We start from the raw sequence: 18,157 nt of genomic DNA, 5'->3' as shown, positions 1-18,157 counted from the left end.
GAAAAAATAGGGGTATAAGAAATGGTAAAAGCAACATAAATTTAAAGCAATTACCTGATTTTACCATCCTCATGCCCCAAACATTCAAAGATACAAGCACCAAAAAGATCAACTCCACATCATGCAACAGGAATTCAGTACATATTCAAGACAACAGAAATACACAATTAGCCACAAACTATGAACCACTGTACACAGAAAGGGGAGGGCTGAGCACAATGTTCTCTTTTAGGCAGACTTTGCAAAACAGCTTCATCTCTACCCTTCAACTAGAAAAATATCTCCTTTGGGGCATGTTTTTCTAAATGTATAATACTAAGGCAGAAAAATTCATTCCCATGATTCACATGAATTAAGGTAGGCTATTTTATCTTAAAACTGAGAGTCCTTAAAGTCTGCTCATTAAAGAATGATTGATAATGACATAGATGACACCAACAGTAATGATGATGAGGATGGTGATGATGATATAGCAGCTAACATACATTGCTGCTTTTTAGGTGACAGGCACAGGTATTAAACAAATTTGTCTATGATATCTCATGAAGCCCTCCCAATGAATGACTCTAAGATGTAAGTAATTATGATTACCTCCATTTTCACAGATAAGAGAATTGAGCCCGGAAAGGTCAAATCATTTACTGAAGGTCATACTTTTGGCAATTAAAGGATACTGATATCTAATTCGGTCTGACTAATTATGAGATTCAGGTTCTTAGGCACTATACTACTGGTTCTCAAAGGGTGGTCCCCAGACGTGCATCACCTTGGAACTTGTCTGAAATGCAAATGTGGGGGTTCTTTCCACTGAATCAGAAACTCGGGGAGTGAGGCTCAGAAATCTATATTTACACAAGTTTCCAGGTGATTCTGATGCATCTTAAACTCTGAGAACCATATCCCACTGCTGTTCTAGGTGTTTTAGAAACATGGTCCCTAAAATGGAGTGTGCAAACACCAGAGAGTGCAAAAGAGAACTGTTTGAGAAATAGGAAGAAAATATTAGAAATCGTGTTCATATTTTAAAATTTCATTAGTATTTCTATTTTAGGCATATTTCACATTGAAATAATATATAAGTAAAATGGTTCATTGAATAATTTATAAGAAAGGACACCTATTTTGAGAGCATTCTAAAAGTCTTTTACCAATACGGGTGAGCAATCAAAAAAGTTTGGTGAACTCTTCCTGAGGGTTTGCCATTAAAATCTCATTTTAGGTCAGCCTGGGGCCTCTCTTTAACCATTCTGTCTTATTTTACTCCTATTTTTTGCCCCAACTTCTGTATTAAAGATATATCACCTTTAGAATTATTTTCATTAACAGAAAATATCTTAATATTCAGGGTAATTCTATGAATTTTACAGAAAGCCTTAACAAAAGAGGTGAGTTTAAAGGTCAAGACTCTTCAAACATATTAGTCAGGGAATTGATTCAGACAAGCAATTGACAGAGTTAAAAATACATCCACTGCAATAGCTGCATATATCACAATTTCCAAGCTGAGCCTCTCTCAGGCAAGGAATATTGAAATATAAGCATGTACGACTAGTCCTACGAATGCATATTAAAAAGAGACTCATGACTACAAAAGGTTTGTCTTCCGGGTGGCAAGATATTTTGCATCTATTCATAAAGGGTAGTAGCAGTACAGATCATCACTCATAGCACAAAGCTATTAGGATATGACATAAGAAAGTTCATGACAATTACTAACTCTGGGGGAACAGCACTCCCGCTGTGATTCTGTAGCTCTTATTTGCCATGTGGTTCCCTCATGTAGAGATGAAAGGAGGTACATGGTCATGTTCTCAGTGGGTCTTAAACTTGAGCATTGTGTGGTACATGTTTCACTAACAATGGCAAATCATGACAGCTTCTTTCAAAGTACAAAGGCTTCTGAGAAGTCCACAGGGCTCCCTGACTAAACAGCTCTCACCAGAGAATGGGCTAGTAATTCAATTGTACTCAAGAATCAGAAACACATGAACTGCTTTCCCCTGAAAGGCAGTCCAGCAGCAAAAACTTTGGGAAAATACAATAATTCTTTACATGTTGATCGAATCTGAAGACAAAAGCTCTTTCACGCCGTTCCCCTCCTGTCTTAACTAGGCAAAGTTTAGCCATTTTCCAAGGCCCAGCTCAAATGCTCCCTTCTATATGAAACGCTCCCCCACTAACTTCAAACAATTCTTTCTTAGAGACTGCAGCACTTATCACCTGCATCATTAATTTTTGCATTTGATAATATTCAACTTAGCACTTTGTTATAAATTGCACTGCCCACTGGCTAAATAATCCTTTAAGTGTTTCTTGTTTTCACTATTTGTCTTTCCCCCAAATATTGAAAGCTACTTGTGGATAAAAATCACATAATACGCTTTGATTCTGCCCTGGCTGCACTAAATCTACCATGCCAAAGGTAGGGCAAGTGTTTCAGCAAAGTTGAGCTGGTCTGGATTTTACCCATCCTTGATGTGCCTATGTCTCAAAGTTCCAAAAACTGAGTGTAAGAGAATGGCTATGCTCTGTAAAGCGAGCAATTGTTCTATTTGTCAAAGGTTGGTCAGCAATTGAATACAGAGGGAATTATAGATTATTTCTGTGTTCCACTGAATTTATTTCACATACATTTAGAAGTGAGTACCATATAGAATCTGACAATCCTTTAAGATTGACTACACTGTAAACATCTAAGAATGGCATCAGTGAGAACCAGAAGATTCCTCAATGATTTCTCATCCATCTGAGGCTAAGCCTGTACCTCCTTACAAGGATGAGATCTTTGGACCCCTGCCTCCTCCAGACTCATCTCCTACCACCTACCCCAACTCACAGCACCTTAATCATTGCTTCTTCTTCCCACTTACTCTCCGGAAGTACAATGGTGTTCAAAGTGTGGTAAGCATCCACTTACCTGGGAACTTGTTGGGAATGCAAATTTCTACTGACTGGGATTAGACTCCAAAAGCTGAGTTTTAACAGGTTCTTGGGGCAGTTCTGATGCTCCTCTTTTCTGAGAACCCCTGCTTTCATACCTCAAGTCCATCCCTACCATAGTTCCTTTGCACTTGCTTGACTCTTGGCCTGAAACATCCTTCCTACAGTGTCAAATGACAGATTCAATCTTATTCTTCAAGTTGCAGCTCAGAGCGAGCTTTCTCCAGACTATCCTGTTAAAGGAAACACATACTAACATTTCATTTACTCTCCATCATCTCCTCCTGTTTATTTAACCCATAACAACTGCATGACCTATAATTACATTGTTTTTGAACCCCTTATTGTCTGTTCTATCCCACTGAAATGTAAGCTCCCTGAGGGTAGAAATCTTGTCAGTCTTGTTCACCTCTATGTCTCTAATTCCTAATTTATTATTTGATTAGAGTAAGATCTCAGAAAACATCAAAGAAAGAGAAAGAAAGAAGAATGAGAGAGAGAGAGAGAGAGAGAGAGGGAGGGAGGAGAGGGAGAAAGGAAGGAAGGAGGAAGGAAAGCAAGAGGGAAAAGAAGAAGGGAAGAATAAAGAAAGGAATTTTATGACTTGAAGCCAAGTGGTTTTCCCAACTACAATTCATCCCCTAGAACTTACTAATATTAATTCTTATAAGCAATGTTTTAGTTGGAACAAGGCTTTTTTAAACGGTAGTGGCATGATACTTCACTGACCATATTTCCTCCCCTGATTTAACTATTAGGCACATTCAATTTCACCACACAAAGGGACAAGGACCCCTTCACATTTCCAATCTAGGCCAAAGCAGAGTACTCAGTAGCTGCATGTTGAATAAATGAAATCTTGGGCTAGAATCTAGAACACATTCTAAGTAATAATTTTATAAATTCTCATTTATACTTCAACCTACATAAGTTGTAGGTTAAATACACTCACAAACAAAGTAGAGTTTTTGTCAGTGTATGTGTTTCTCATAGATAGCAATATCTCTGAAAAAAATGGAATTAGGGAAACATATCAAAATGCCCTGAAAAAAAAAAGACAGAAAAAAGCTTCAACAATGCTTCTTACTGCACATCTTTTTATATAAGATGGTGTTCTTCAAATCAGGCAGAAGATACAACCACCACCAAGCAACCCAGATATGGTTTAGCTCTTACCAGAGGTCAGACACTGTACTAACTGCATTTAATCTTCATAAGAACACAGTGGAGCAACTATAATTAAAAGTATTAAGAATAAGAAGATCATGGATGATTTTCTCATGGAAAACATCCAGAATTACAAAAATAAAATAACACTTTGACTGTTGATCATGTCAGAAGGAAAGATTTTCAGAAGAGTAAACTGAGGCACAGAAAACTTAGGGGGTCTTCTTGATGTCACACAGATAGTAAGAGGCAGAGTAGGTCTCAAATCCAAGCTTGCTAATTTCATGGTCCACATCCCCAATCCATGTAAAAACTGGTAAACCAAGGTGTGTGTGTGTGTGTGTGTGTGTGTGTGTGATGAATTAATAAAAGCAACTGAAGGCATTTCTAACCTACAACTGGAGGAAGATGCCTTACTAATGTAAGGATTTGATTCTTATAAAGAAAATTTACAAATGCCATTTCAATTCAAAATCCAGTTAAAAATAAACAGGAAGAACTAGTTTTGCTAAGTTATGAGAAATAAATATGTATCAAATGCATACATTTATAAACATAACAGATGTTATGTTTATAACATCTTTCCTTTCCTAAGGACTTGATAATAATATTTTTAATCTAAAATATTCCAAATCAACCTAAAATTCAAAGACATTCTAAGATGACATGAACCTATTGAAAGTACTTTTGGAATTATACAAATAGAAAAAAAAAAGTTTGAAACTGCACTAAGCGTTCAGGGAATCCCTGTACATGAATTTTTACTATGACTACTTTTGCATTTGAGATGCTAATCCTTATTAAAACACTTACGTATCTTTTTGAGAAAAGATAGTGATTTATTCCTTGAATAGAAAGGAAATTGATAAGGTTATGCACACAAAGACTAAATAAGTTGTCTGGGATATTAACACTTCAGGTTCTAACTGCCAGATCTGCTTTCAATTCATATTTAGTTTATATTGCATCTTTTTTCCTTCCTATTTTTTAGATAACTCTGATGACTTCCACAAATTTTCCATAATTCTGCTTGAATTTGTTTTTGTTTTTATTTTTTTTCTACTTAAGAACCACTTATGCAGTCACTTCATGCTGGGTACTGCTAAAATCCATTTCTGCAGCATGTACAAACTGTTTCAGTTAACTCCTCTTCATGGTCTAGAAAATAAAAATTTGCCAGACTGCCTTTTATTATTTGCTAGTCCTTGAGACAGAAATCTTCAAGGACTGACACACAGGACACTTCTATCAGAGTGTATTTTCCCTCTACTATTGCCCAAGTGGGACTTAACCAACCCTGCGTCTCAAGCATACCAATTTAAAGTTGATGAATATTGTTAAACCAGCTCTGGCCGGCCCTGGCCAGATCTGGGGTGGGCTGGGGTAGGGATGGGGAGTTGGTGGGAAGCCAGGAGGTCCCAGGCCTAAGGTCACATCCAGTCTAGCTTCCCAAGAGCAATTTTTCCAAGGGTCAAGTCTGGCAGCCCAGGTGGGCAGGGGCTGGTGCTGGCTTAATATCAATAAATGTTAATCACAAGTAATGAGGTATTTGCACAAGGGCTTAGATTCTATGAGTGAAGCAAAATCATAGTAGAACTTTGTGTCACCTGAAGAGATTTCCTACTCTATACAAAGCACAGCTATCATGGAGCCTTGAAGTTTTCATCTACTATCTAAAGATATATCATCTCCCGTTTTCAACTTTATTTTCCATTCCTGATGAGTACCTTAAACTTTTACTTCTATTTAACTTGTTTCATAGAGTAAGAATGTGGGAGCAGTATTTAAGCAGGAAGAAGGGAAGTAAAACATGGGATTCAGGAATTACGAAAGACCCTTATCAGCTTCCTAATCAATCTATATTTTCTACTGTTAACATATAAGAATTAAACAGTTGAGGCTTCTGGGAAAGAATTCATGATATTAGAGATAACCTGCTTAATTAGCCTCATCCATATCTTGGTCCCTTCAACACAGTCACTTCTACAGCTATCAGAGTACTACATTTGCAATATTGGCCCCTCTTGGCTTTTCTGAAGAGAGTCATTTACAAACAACCTAAGATCCATCCCATTTAAAAAGTAGAGACCCAACTTGCTTTTATTTAATTTAAAAATGATCCCTTAAACATATCAAGTGACTTTCTTCATATAAAGCCAACTTAGGTGTGACTATTCCATCTTATAGAAGGTAAAGCAAGAATAGGCTTTATTATTTTACAGTTCATTGGCAGAGAGACCTAAGGGCTGCTTTGTCCCCAAGAGCATCTTCTTTTAGTCTTATAGGCATTGAAACAGCTCTTATCAAGTATGCTCAGGTGATTATGGATTCCTTCTTCTCAAATGGGAGTTCAAAAATGTCATTTGTTTAGGGCAATGAGTGAAGATCAACAATAAAATCCAACCTATGGGGCAATTTCAATTACACCCCTTTACGTTCTTCTGTTCAATCACTTTAGCACTCTCATCAGATATTAGGAATAATATTAAGTCCAATTGGGCATGGGAATTGGTTGAAATGAGAAGCCTTCAGGAGGTTTTTATTCCTGATCTTTGATCCCAAAGTAAACATTTAACAACCAGCACTCTAAAAAAACAAAACAAAACAAAACAAGTTATTTGTTACATTTGTTGATTTTCATGACATAAAATATTCCAACCATAGCCAACTTAAAGTTATGACATGCTATATGATGTCAACCAGCTTGCAAAATTCCTGAACATTTAACAGTTGGCTCTCATTAGTTGGTATGAAGTGGCTCTAGCATACCACATACTCAGTGGTCAGTTAACTGCAAAGTATGATTACATATTATGAGTAAGGCGGTTTAACCACATGACACTTCCATGGGACCCTGGAGAAGTGGGAGGTGACATCTGTTCCTGTTAGGGTGTTATAAAGATTAAAAAAAAAAATGCTAGCATTATAAAGCCTTCTTGTTCAATCCACCCTATTTTTAAGAGATGCCTGGGTCATAAAAATAAATCAATTACATCATTCCTTCTTTTTAAAATATCAGATATACCCTCATAATTCAATGATGTTTCAGAAAATGTAAACTGAGGTCTCACTTTTTGCTTTTCCTTCTTTTTTCAGCACTGATGCAGTGGTCTGTTAAGATAGAAGAGGGCATTTATAGAAAGAGAAAATGAAGGAATGCCAAACCCAGGCTGAACAAAATGATAGATATTTTCAAATAATTTGCTTTAATGAACATGGAACAAATTTCATCTAGGGTCTACTGAAATAGTATTGATACAGTGACCATAAAGTCAGCTTTCAGGATACTCTCAGATACTTTCTGGTCATTTGTATACTGTTTCTGCTTTGGAAATAGGCAATCCAGACTCATATCATAATGGCATAATGTGGGCTTTAAAAATTCAGCTTTTATACTGATGAGCAATGTGGCTTTCACCTGGCTCCCAAAACTCTTTGACTCTCAGCTTCCTTGTCTTCATAATAGAGATAAAAACTATTGCTACCTCACATGATGGGGGGATTCAATGAGATAGCACATGCAAATCCTATAAAATCATCCATGAAATGCAGAAAAGGAGATAGCACATGCAAAGTCTTCGCCATGTGTTTTTAACTAGCAGACATTTAATAAAGGATATTATCAATTCTGCTGGAGAGGAAACTCAGATTCTTTCCTCTCATTTAAGTTGAGTGTATAGTTGATCTACAGTCCAGAAAGAATGTACATTAAGGGATTCGGTCATATTTGCACAGTTCTCTTGTGAAAAATCTGACTCTCTCATGTGACATTGACAGGCAAGAGGCAAAAACCATTGAGGGGGTAGGATTCAATTTAATTTCCATCTCTTATTATTTACCATAATGCAAATTGTTTTTGAGGAATTGGTTTCTATTGGGACAAGTATTGCAAAAGTTACACTTTATTACATACAATACAATGGAGAATGTGATATGATGGCCCTTAGACTTCAGAGAAAATGAGGTGGGGACCTATATTCCTCATTAATTGGAGGCTCCACTTAACAATTAAAGAAAGTTGGAGAATTTTAATTATCTTTACTTCTAGAGGTATTTAACTGATACCAACTCTCATCTAAAATGCCTTGAAAAGTTCCTCAGGTTTTCAAGGCAACCAAACTCAATACATTGATTGACTTTCCCAAAATATGCAGCACTTAGCATGCAGATCCAACAAATCCTGGGTCCTTCCCACCTATCTACCATCTGGGCAGAGAAATGACCTGTATGTCTAGAAAAGAAGTCAATATAAAAGATAAAATCTGCTGAAGTAAGTCACAGTAGAAAGGGAGGAGAGGATATCCTGATTAATCACCTAATCCAATAAGACACTATTCTTTTATTTCCCATAGTTTTTCATCTGCATCACCCCTAAGAGGTAAACAATATTTCTTCCATAGTTCTGAAGTCAGGACATTTACTGAGCTCCTTTCTGCAATGGACAAGTTTTTGGGGAGTCTTCTCTCCTGAACACCTTGCCTACAGACAAAAAGAACTGGAAAATTACTTCTGAAAGGAATGTGCACATTGTATCCTATGGAACCCAATGCAAAGACTGCACCTCCCAGCAATGCAAAAAAAAGCCTCTCTTGTGTCTCAAGGAAGTACTATGGAGAATTCCTACTACCTCTCATAACCTGGAAAGATGCAAAGAGTCTGGCCTGAGGCCAGGAGTATTGATGAAGCTCTTCCTTGACACTTTCTGCAATAAGGTGTAGATGTATCTGCAATGAAATAAAATAACAATATGGGGGATGGGAAGCAAACAGGAGAAAGAGCTCATTTTATTCCTCAATTCTCAGAAGTCGCCTGTGAGGGCCAAGTAATATATCAGGGTCAGGCATTTCTTTCTTTCCTCTATCTTCTTAGAATATGCTACTTTCCTCCTGACTCATTTTTGCTTCCAGTTCCTGACCTTCGCATCCATTGTCCACCCTGAAGACAGAGTGATTTTAATACAGTGAAAATCTTCCTCATGGTCACTTGGCAGGGTACAGCTCCCTCAGAAGTCCAACTCCTTAAGCAAAAGTTCTTCATGACCTGACTCCTACTGGTCCAGCCCATCATCTCTCACATCCCCACATGCATATTATTTCAGTCAAACTGAGCTCCTTGCGGGTCACTAAACTGGCCAAGTTCTTGAATGTTCTTTTACCTCTCTTCCATCTAAAACATATGTATCCTTTCATCTCAGCTACAATCTCCACCTAGGAAAATATTCCTCACCCTCCATGATGACCCCATCATCCCACATGATCCAGGACCCCTCCCCTAGGCCAACATAGCACTCTGCAGAGCTCCAGCATAACAGTTTTCCCTCTGCATTATAATTACTAACATTCTACCAATTTTCTTGAAGTCAAGGGTGCATCTCATCTGTATACCTAGCAGCAAACAGAGTACCTGGTACAAAGTAGTAGCTGACACCCAGTTCCTGTTAAATTGAACAACACAATTACTGGAGAAATTTAAAAAACAAAATTAGAAAGCAAAACAAAACAAAAAACTCTACCCCAATATCAATGACGAGCAGACTCAAGCTGTCAGATGTTGCTTGTCCAGACTCATCATGCCACTTCGTTTATCTCATCATTGTGTTTTGCTCTGAGTAGCAATTCCCTTTATAGTTCCACCTGACTCATTTCTTTGTCATATATATTTAACTGCCCTTCACACTTAAAGATAATAAATATTATCTGTGTTCACAGGTTGTAGCTGAATAGGCCAGCTCATGAGCAATGGTCCACACCCCAATGTCAGGAAAATAATAACTAAAGGCATTTGCATCCAAAAGTTCTTTTGCTATAACATGGGGTGTCAGGATTTCCCTAGGGAACAGGGGAGAAGAAGGGGCACCACACAGGATTAAGAAACAACAGACACAAGAAGTTAGTTAAGTGGGGTCAGGGGACTCAAGCTCATCGGGAGCAAGAGTCCCAAATAAACTGACACCCACGTATTTTTATTGTGCTCTTACATGGGAACTGCTTTAGGGAGCATAACAAAGCAAGAGTATTTTTAATATCTGTAACGTCTGCAAAGCTACAAAATTTGGTTCATGGTTCCTGCCCCAGGCACTGTTTATTACTTATCAGAATGTTTTCTATACAGCTCTCTTTGAGCTCCAGAGTCAGCATCCTTGAGAGTAGAGTGAGCATTGACTAACCTGCCTGAAACTGCAGAGGCAGAACTTTCTCCCAGTAAGGCCAGATTAGATAAGGTGCACACAGGCTGGACCTCATTTTACAGGAGACCAAGGGGCCGCCTTCAAGGTTGTTCTGACGTGGCTCTGCCAGCAGTCAGAGGCCTGCTTCTGGGCCCCAACAATGGGGAAAGAGCAAAATGATCCAGAATAATTACAAGGAATGACAGCTTCTGCCACAAACAAGGAAAGCTTTAAGTCATTATAAGAGAGAAAGAGTTTGTGTCAGTGGGGTAGCAATTTAAGACTCATATGTTGACTAGACTGCATTGAAAAAGGGAAAAGTTAAGACACCCTCAACTATTCTGACCCAAAATATGTATGTATACTTTTGCAAACAATTTCCAAGAGGCATAGAGACCACTCAGTTCTTTGTATGATTTCTGATTGACCCCCACCCCCAACCTGGGGATGGAACTCTAAAATTATTTTACTATGTATGAGTTCCCTACTGTGTGAGAGGTGCTGTGTTGGGCTCTGGGACTTCAAAATCACATAACTTGTTCCATGAAGAAGAAAAATGTAAAATGGCATGTAGTCATACTGTTTCATCTAATAAATCTGGCCATAATGTTCAAAAGCAATAGCCATCAATATTACTGAAAGGGCTTTATATACTTGGAAATTGAAAAGTCTTCTTTGCGGTTCCCTTGGACTTCTTGTAGCTTTTCTTTTCATTATCTTTATTAATTATTATCAGAATATGTGTGAATCTGCTAAGAGGGGATGAAAGAAAATGAATGACAGTCAGATAGTTAGAGAGAGACCTTATTAGTTGATGCTTCCTGCACTGAGAGACAGACACTCCTACCGGCATAGCATATGTAATTTATATAAGTTAAGTCACAGCAAAGTGAATGCTCTTCTTGAAGAAAAGTAATTTTTTAAAGCTTCCTTTGCTTTAACCACTTCTAACAGTTTTTATGGATTGCAATCTCTGTAGAGGTAGCCGAAGGCTCACTCTCCTGTTTGATCATCAACCAAACAATATCTGAAAAGAAAACTTCAACCAAAAAGTGAATCTCTAACGGAATAGAGAAATACCTATTCCTCCCTTACTATTCTGAGTCAAAGCAGCTTGGCATGACAGGAGCAATGGTCCATTACTCACTTTGGAAGGTGTCTCTTTGAATAGTAGAAGAAGCAGTTTCTGTAGTAGATATTTCCTGACATCTAACATTTTACAGTATATTCAAGATAAACTTGACAGATCCTCTTCTTTCCCAAGAGTACTTTCTTCCTTTAGATCACAAAATAGGGAATGAAAGTACTCAACCAAAATCCCTGAAAGGAAATATAAATCTCTAGAACATTTTAATGACATTAATAGCTCCCAAGTGCTTCAAAAATTATTTAGAGTGAGTTAGGAGAAAATGACATTCTCTTTCAAAAGCCCCAAGTATCCAAATGTCCTGTTCTGGTAAATGACCTCCTTATCCAGAAAACAATTTAGAGCACAAGTGACCTTTTTTTTTTTTTCCTCAAGGGCTACCTTCCATCTATAGAGAATCAATTAAAAGGACCCAACCCCTCAATGACAAATCCTTGGAGAACTGTTAACCATTTCCTGAAGTGGACCAGCATTTGTGGATGGTCGCAGTTGAGGATGCTGTCAAACCTCTTTGGTCCACAAGAAATGGATTCATGTTTCTATTCCCATGAGGTCTCCCCTTTATCATTAATTTTTATACACTCATCTGAGTTTTCTGCCACCCTTTCTGAAGAACAAAGGGTTCAGCCCCCTCCCCGCAATTGCTGCTGGTGTGACAGCTTGTAGGCCTCTAATGAAAAGATACCAAGGATTACCCAGGGCATCTTTCAATCCAAAGTGGTAATGGGAAAAAGAACCTTCTCTACCTTGTAGGTCAGCTTTGGTCAACGCAACTTTGTTAGCAAAAGAACAGAAAAAGCGAAAACAACAACCAGAGGTTAGTAAGAGGCGGAGTAAACCAGGGTAACATTACAGAAATGAAAATGCAATCTGCATAGCCAACATCACTCAGACAGACAATCAATATTCTCTACAGGTTCACCAGAGACAGCACAGACAGGGGACACACAGACTACAGGTGGAGCAGGCCTTCTCAGAGCCAAGTCAGCAGAGCAGGGGCAGGGAAAGACTGGACTTGACAAAGCACAAGCAACGGGTAACAAGAGGCTTCCACATTCACATAGCCAATACCAAGGCATGTAATCCAGAAAAATAATTTTCTGTCAGGATAAACATCAAGAATTAAGGGTGGTGCATGGCCAGACTAAAATACGTATGCAAAATCAGACAGATCCCACAAAAAAGTAATTCTGCACATTGAGGGGTTGAGCATGGAAGAGTCCCTTGGAGCATTCCTTGCATCCTATTGCAAATATCACCAAGGGACATGGCACTAGATTCAAGCATTTGTACTCAGGTGATTTGGAAACATCAAAGAGCTCATTTTGTTTAATTTGTAAAAATATAACCAAACTCAAATAATTGCGGGTAAAAAGGCACCAAACCAATGTCCTTTTTATTTATTCATGCCAGTATCAAAATGAACCATCTATGTTTCTCTCGGATGTTTACCACTGGCAACTGTAGAATAGCATTTTTAGTCAATTCATGACTTGGCCTCTCCAGCAAAAAGGGTCTGAAGAATAGGAAGAAATATTTACCAGCCAAGTATTAAATCAGGCATTATTAAGAAATTCCTAGTCTGAATAGAAAAGACACAAGTCACAGCTAGATGTTGGCTAAGAGTTGTCCAGAAATTGCATTTAAATTCTAATTATGCAGTTTCCATTTACTAAAAACATAAAATCAAAACCTAGATCAAGATTTTTTCCCTTTTTTAACTACAGACGATTGTGAGCCAAAGAGCAGTGGATTGATACATCCTAAAATAATTGTTTGGCTCCTTTGACTTTTATTTTATCTTCTAGTATGGGTTCACTATAATAGAGAAAGCAATACATTAACTACTTAGGGGTCATCAAGTGCCATGCTAATGCCTTTGACAAGAGCATATGATATATCCTGGCCATGTGCCCCAGGTGTGAGAACAAAACACATTACACCTTCTTGAAGATATCCAGGGCTCAGTTCTTAGTCATGAAATCTTATCCCCTACCTGTTTACTATTCCATTTTTATAAATGATAAATCGAGAAATGTGCTACTGTTCCTATTGTTCTCATAAAGCCTATCACTAAAGAACATTTGGGAGAGTCACAAATTGGGTTAAATATGCACAAACATTTCAGGATCCATGTGACACTTTTCTTCAGTCTCTTCAAGGTTTTGTGCCCTTCTTTTTCCTTCCCACCATCTTCTACGGCTTCACCGCCACAGAACTCTATAAAAACTCCAGGGATCTCTTTCAAGGCCTTATTCACAATGGTGCACACTTTCAGTGACAGTAATTTATGCTTTACCCCACTTTCTGGCCATTTTTCCTGGCCACTTAGGCTAATTATCCAAGTCATTTGTGTACAATAAACAAGGGCCTTCTTCCCTCAGCACTCATCCTCCACTTCATTCCACCCAGTGGGGCAGGCACAATGCCCGAGGGGTAACCATCATAATTATCTCCATGGCAACAGAGTGCAGCGCTATTAGGCCCATAGGACTTGCCCTAGATCTGGATGGTAGAGCCATCAAGTCACTCTATCCGGCCTTGAGCAATCACCCTTCCTCACAGGAGGGTCGGAACCCACCATAATGCATGTGATGAGTCACGCTAAACTGCACATAGAGCCACAGGTAGGGATGAGAACATTTTCCCCTAAGGTAATGGGTAATTTCCTTTTGATAATGCTCTCTCTGCTTCTCTTAAAGCTCACTTAAGTAGGGTCCATTCCTCCCTTTGCACTATATTTTTTAATCCACTTTTATAAAAGATAGTTTGGACTTCCTTTAATCCAATACTGAAGCTTTATTTCTTCACAATCTATCTTTCATATTCCAGAGAGCTATGCTCCCAATACAGGAGCCATAGCCACATGTAGTGAGTAAGAACTTTAAATGTGCATAATCTGAATTGAGATGCGCTGTAAGTATAAAATATATATTTAATTTTGAAGGCTTAATATGAAAAAAATATAAAATACCTTATTAACAAAACATTACTTATACTGATTACAAGCTGAAATGATAAACATCTTGTATATATCACACTAAGCTAAAATATAAAACAAAATTAATTTTTTCCATTTCTATACGACTTTTTATTGTGGCGACTAGAAAATTGAAGATCACCATTAGGACTCACATTGTACTTCTGTTGGGCAACATTAAATTAACTTTTAAACTTTTAAAATAGAAGACCCAATGGCAATATAAAAACACTCCACATTTGAAAATTATCTTATACTTTTAAATATGTGCTTTCATATTATTATTTAGCTTGGCATGATTAATTATTCCAGGATAACTGAAATTACTGCTATCCCATAATATTCTAGACTAAGGATATTAAATTTAATTCCAAATGCTGCCTTTATCCCAGGATTTCTTTTAACACCTAAAAGAACTAAGAGAAGGTCAATGACAATTCTGGAGTTGAAAGAAATTGCACATTTCCAGAAGAAAGTGCAGTGTCTGCTTTGAGTACTTAGAGATTCTCCCCTGTTCCTCTCTCTCCCCCACCCCACACACCATATTTGGCCAATACAATTTAGGAAATATGTATGGCTAAAGGAAAAATGGAGTGGTTTTTAGGGACGATCCATCTCTTTACTAACGGAACAGAGGAAACTGACTCTCAGGCAAACAGCAATGATCACAACTACAAATCAGCCTGGGAAGCTTTCACAAGAGCTCCTTAATGACAGTGAGTGAACCCAAAAGGAAGCTGGTTAAGAACCAGGGAGACACATGAAGTTGAACACTTAGGAAGACATGATGAGCAGGTTTGACATGGTAAATTAATGAGGAACATAGAAGAAAAAACCACAATATCTTGCACAAACAAAGGACCATGAGGCTCAACCAGACAAAATAATATGTTGATACTGGTGAATGGTCAGGGGTCTGACCTCTTTGTCTTTCAAGTTAGGTCAGAGTCACCTCCGCAACCGATCCAATCCATGGCTGATGGGAACGCAAAAGTCCTGTTAGGGAAGGCTGACTATGTTCACCGCTGCCCTCTGCTGGTTAAAACTAGATTGCTTTTATTGTAGCAAACTTAATCGAGCTCAGGAAAACCTACAAAATTCAGTAAATATCTCAAGAGGCAGTGGATGTCTACGGAAACAGTTTGAGAGCAGTTTGTTGTGCTGCATGAGTGGGCACGCAACATGTTTAGATGTCTCACATGGGATATCTGAAAACAAGAATCATACCATTTATTGAGTATCTGCTATGTACCAGGTACTTTATGTATATCTCTGATTTACATAAATTAACCTACATATGCTAAAAGGCAAGTTTTATTGCTCCATATTACAGGTGAGGAAATTTAGCTCAAAGAGAGTTTAAGTAATTTGCCCAGTATCACATAGCTAAAAAAAGCTACAGCCTGGACCTCAATCCAGGTCTTTCTAACACAAAAGCCCTGCTGTCCTACTCCACCACACTAAGGGATTTTGCCTAACAATGCCTGACATTTAGTAAGGACTCAATAAATGTTAGTTCTCTTCCACCATCAAGATGTTCTGACATTATTTCCCTACCTCATGCTAGATATGCACTGAATAACAAAGTCACTATTCGCAGAGTAAGAAATATTAGATTAATGGAGACACTGGGTAAGTTCCTGATTTGGCTCTCCCCATGATTAAGATATAAACTTTAAATATTCCCTTTCAGTCGTTCTGGCAGCAAAGGCACAAGTTGAGAAGAGCCTGATGTCAATGCCAGAAAAGGTCCTTTATTGGCAATTATGTGATGCCTGGAAGACATCTGCCAACATACATTCCTGGAGCCTGTGGCACATGTCTTGACATACTCAACCAGTGACAAGAGGACACCGATGGCAATGAAATTTCAGATGGCAAATGGAAATGAGAGGACTAATGGAATTGAGGAAGGAGGAACTGGCAGGGACAGCAAAGAGGCTTGGTGCTTGCAACAAAGCAGTAGCTTACAAAAAGAGTTTGTACCTTCACAGCCACGCTCTATCTGTCCACTCCGATGGAGGGCATCATTGATGAGGTCTGGAAGGCGTCCATTCAAGTCCACTGAAGCCAGGCAACCCTGGAAACCATCCCGGGAGGCCACAAGCTTTGGGAGGTTGCTGTACATGCCTTGGGCCAGACCAGCCATGTAGAGGTCACCTGGAAAGGAAAGCAAGTAGCAAAAGAAAATGAGTAAAGGAATGGAAATGATATCAGCTAAAGCCAATGAGCTTGAGACTATTTGTTAGATATCAGTAGTATACTGGGTTAAAAAAGTTTAAACAAAATAATGACCAGGGTTTCTAAATTTTAAAAAGAAAACTACCATTTCCTATGTCATTCATTTCACACTTCATCTTACAAATCTTTATCATCATATCAATTCTATGAGAGAGGTACTTTCCCCATTTTATGATGAAGTAAAGATTAACAAGTTTCAACAAAGCAACTATCTATTGAGTGTTTTTATGTGCTTGTTACCAAGAATATGCGAATGCTTTTACAGACATGATTCCATTAAAACTTGCAACAACCCATAATAGTAGTAACAGTTACTATTCCTACTTGCAAAAAAATAAGGATGTTAAAACTGAACAGGCTAGGAAATTTTACCAAAATCATCCAGCCAATAAATGGTTCAGTTGAGATTCCAAAGCCTATGTTCTTTCTATGAGGAAAGAACATTTTGACATTCATCACACCCCTCAAACACCTTCCCCAGCACATACACACAGAGCAAGGCATTCCAGAGGTTTACAGAGAAAATGAACCATTCTTTGAGTAGTGGCTTAATTAAAAACTTACATATTGCATAAGTCAACATTGTTAAAATAGGATATGCTGATATATCAAAACTGTCTGGTACCCTTGACCTGTAGTTTGCCTCTGGAAACAGCCTTTGGATTGTAAGGATGTCCGTAAGAAGGGATAAATGTATTCACAAGGTTTACCTTTCAGATCCAGATTTTTGGCACCATTGATAACCTGAGTGACCACCTTCGTGTCCACTTTCAGACTGTGGGTGTTACTGTTGTCCCGGGTGATGACAACGTTGTGCCACTGATTGTCATTCAGCGGGCGGTCACTGTTGCCTTTGATCACATTGGGGCCATTTCCAAGATCAAACACGTAGTGAATATATCTGTGAGGGACAGCAACCACTCAGTGACTTGAGATTCCCTGCCTGGTTTAATAGCAAAGTGTGTACAACCAATTTAGGGGGTTTCAAATCCCCCCAAGTTCAACTAGTATCATGCAGGAATAATTAAAGCCAGATTTATGATTATAAAAATAGGTGAATCCTATGATATCTACTTTAGCTGCATTTTGTACAGCCCACTTCTTTAACACTACCTAATAAAACCCCAGAGCCTCTAAAGCAGTACAGGCACTATACTTACAGAACACTAGGGGGCAATAATTACATTCACACTCATACATAACTATATTTTTATTTGATTCTTTTCCAGCACATGTTCAGAAAATATCTTTAAGAACGAGCAGGCTTTTTCTAGTTTGCATATGTGGACCACTGGAAGGGTTGAAATTATTTATATTTTTTCTATAAATTTGGTGATTCAGATAGTACTGCCCAAGACACAGATGCAATACCTCCCAACTCTCTTTTACAAAAGTAAGTCTTTTTTGCTATAGTTCCAAAGGCAAATAGACTGATAGTATTCAGTTATTGGAAGACCCTTAAGAAAATTCATGAATGTGTCTTCCTTCCAATTCTAATCATAATGGGAATAGAATT

General features: G+C 38.2%; 1 protein-coding gene and 1 long non-coding RNA gene across 2 annotated transcripts in view; one reads left to right on the top strand and one right to left on the bottom strand.

Moving 5' to 3' along the window:
• NRXN3 (neurexin 3) overlaps positions 1-18,157 on the bottom strand; it is a 1,607,649-nt gene that overhangs the window by 831,065 nt on the left and 758,427 nt on the right. The window contains exons 10-11 of the mRNA XM_077123215.1: positions 17,352-17,542; positions 16,387-16,560 (exon numbers count right to left, since the gene is read on the bottom strand). Of these exons, the coding sequence (XP_076979330.1) occupies positions 16,387-16,560; positions 17,352-17,542 (365 nt within the window). The remainder of the gene's footprint in view (positions 1-16,386; positions 16,561-17,351; positions 17,543-18,157) is intronic.
• LOC143652063 (uncharacterized) lies at positions 13,726-16,852 on the top strand. Its single transcript, XR_013160381.1, has 2 exons — positions 13,726-14,047; positions 16,094-16,852. It is a non-coding gene; the product is annotated as an uncharacterized LOC143652063 (long non-coding RNA).

This window comes from Tamandua tetradactyla, chromosome 12 (assembly GCF_023851605.1).
Source record: "Tamandua tetradactyla isolate mTamTet1 chromosome 12, mTamTet1.pri, whole genome shotgun sequence".
Classification (NCBI taxonomy): Eukaryota; Metazoa; Chordata; class Mammalia; order Pilosa; family Myrmecophagidae; genus Tamandua; species Tamandua tetradactyla.
Note: the sequence above shows the minus strand (reverse complement) of the source record. Positions and strands in the feature narration are given on the sequence as shown.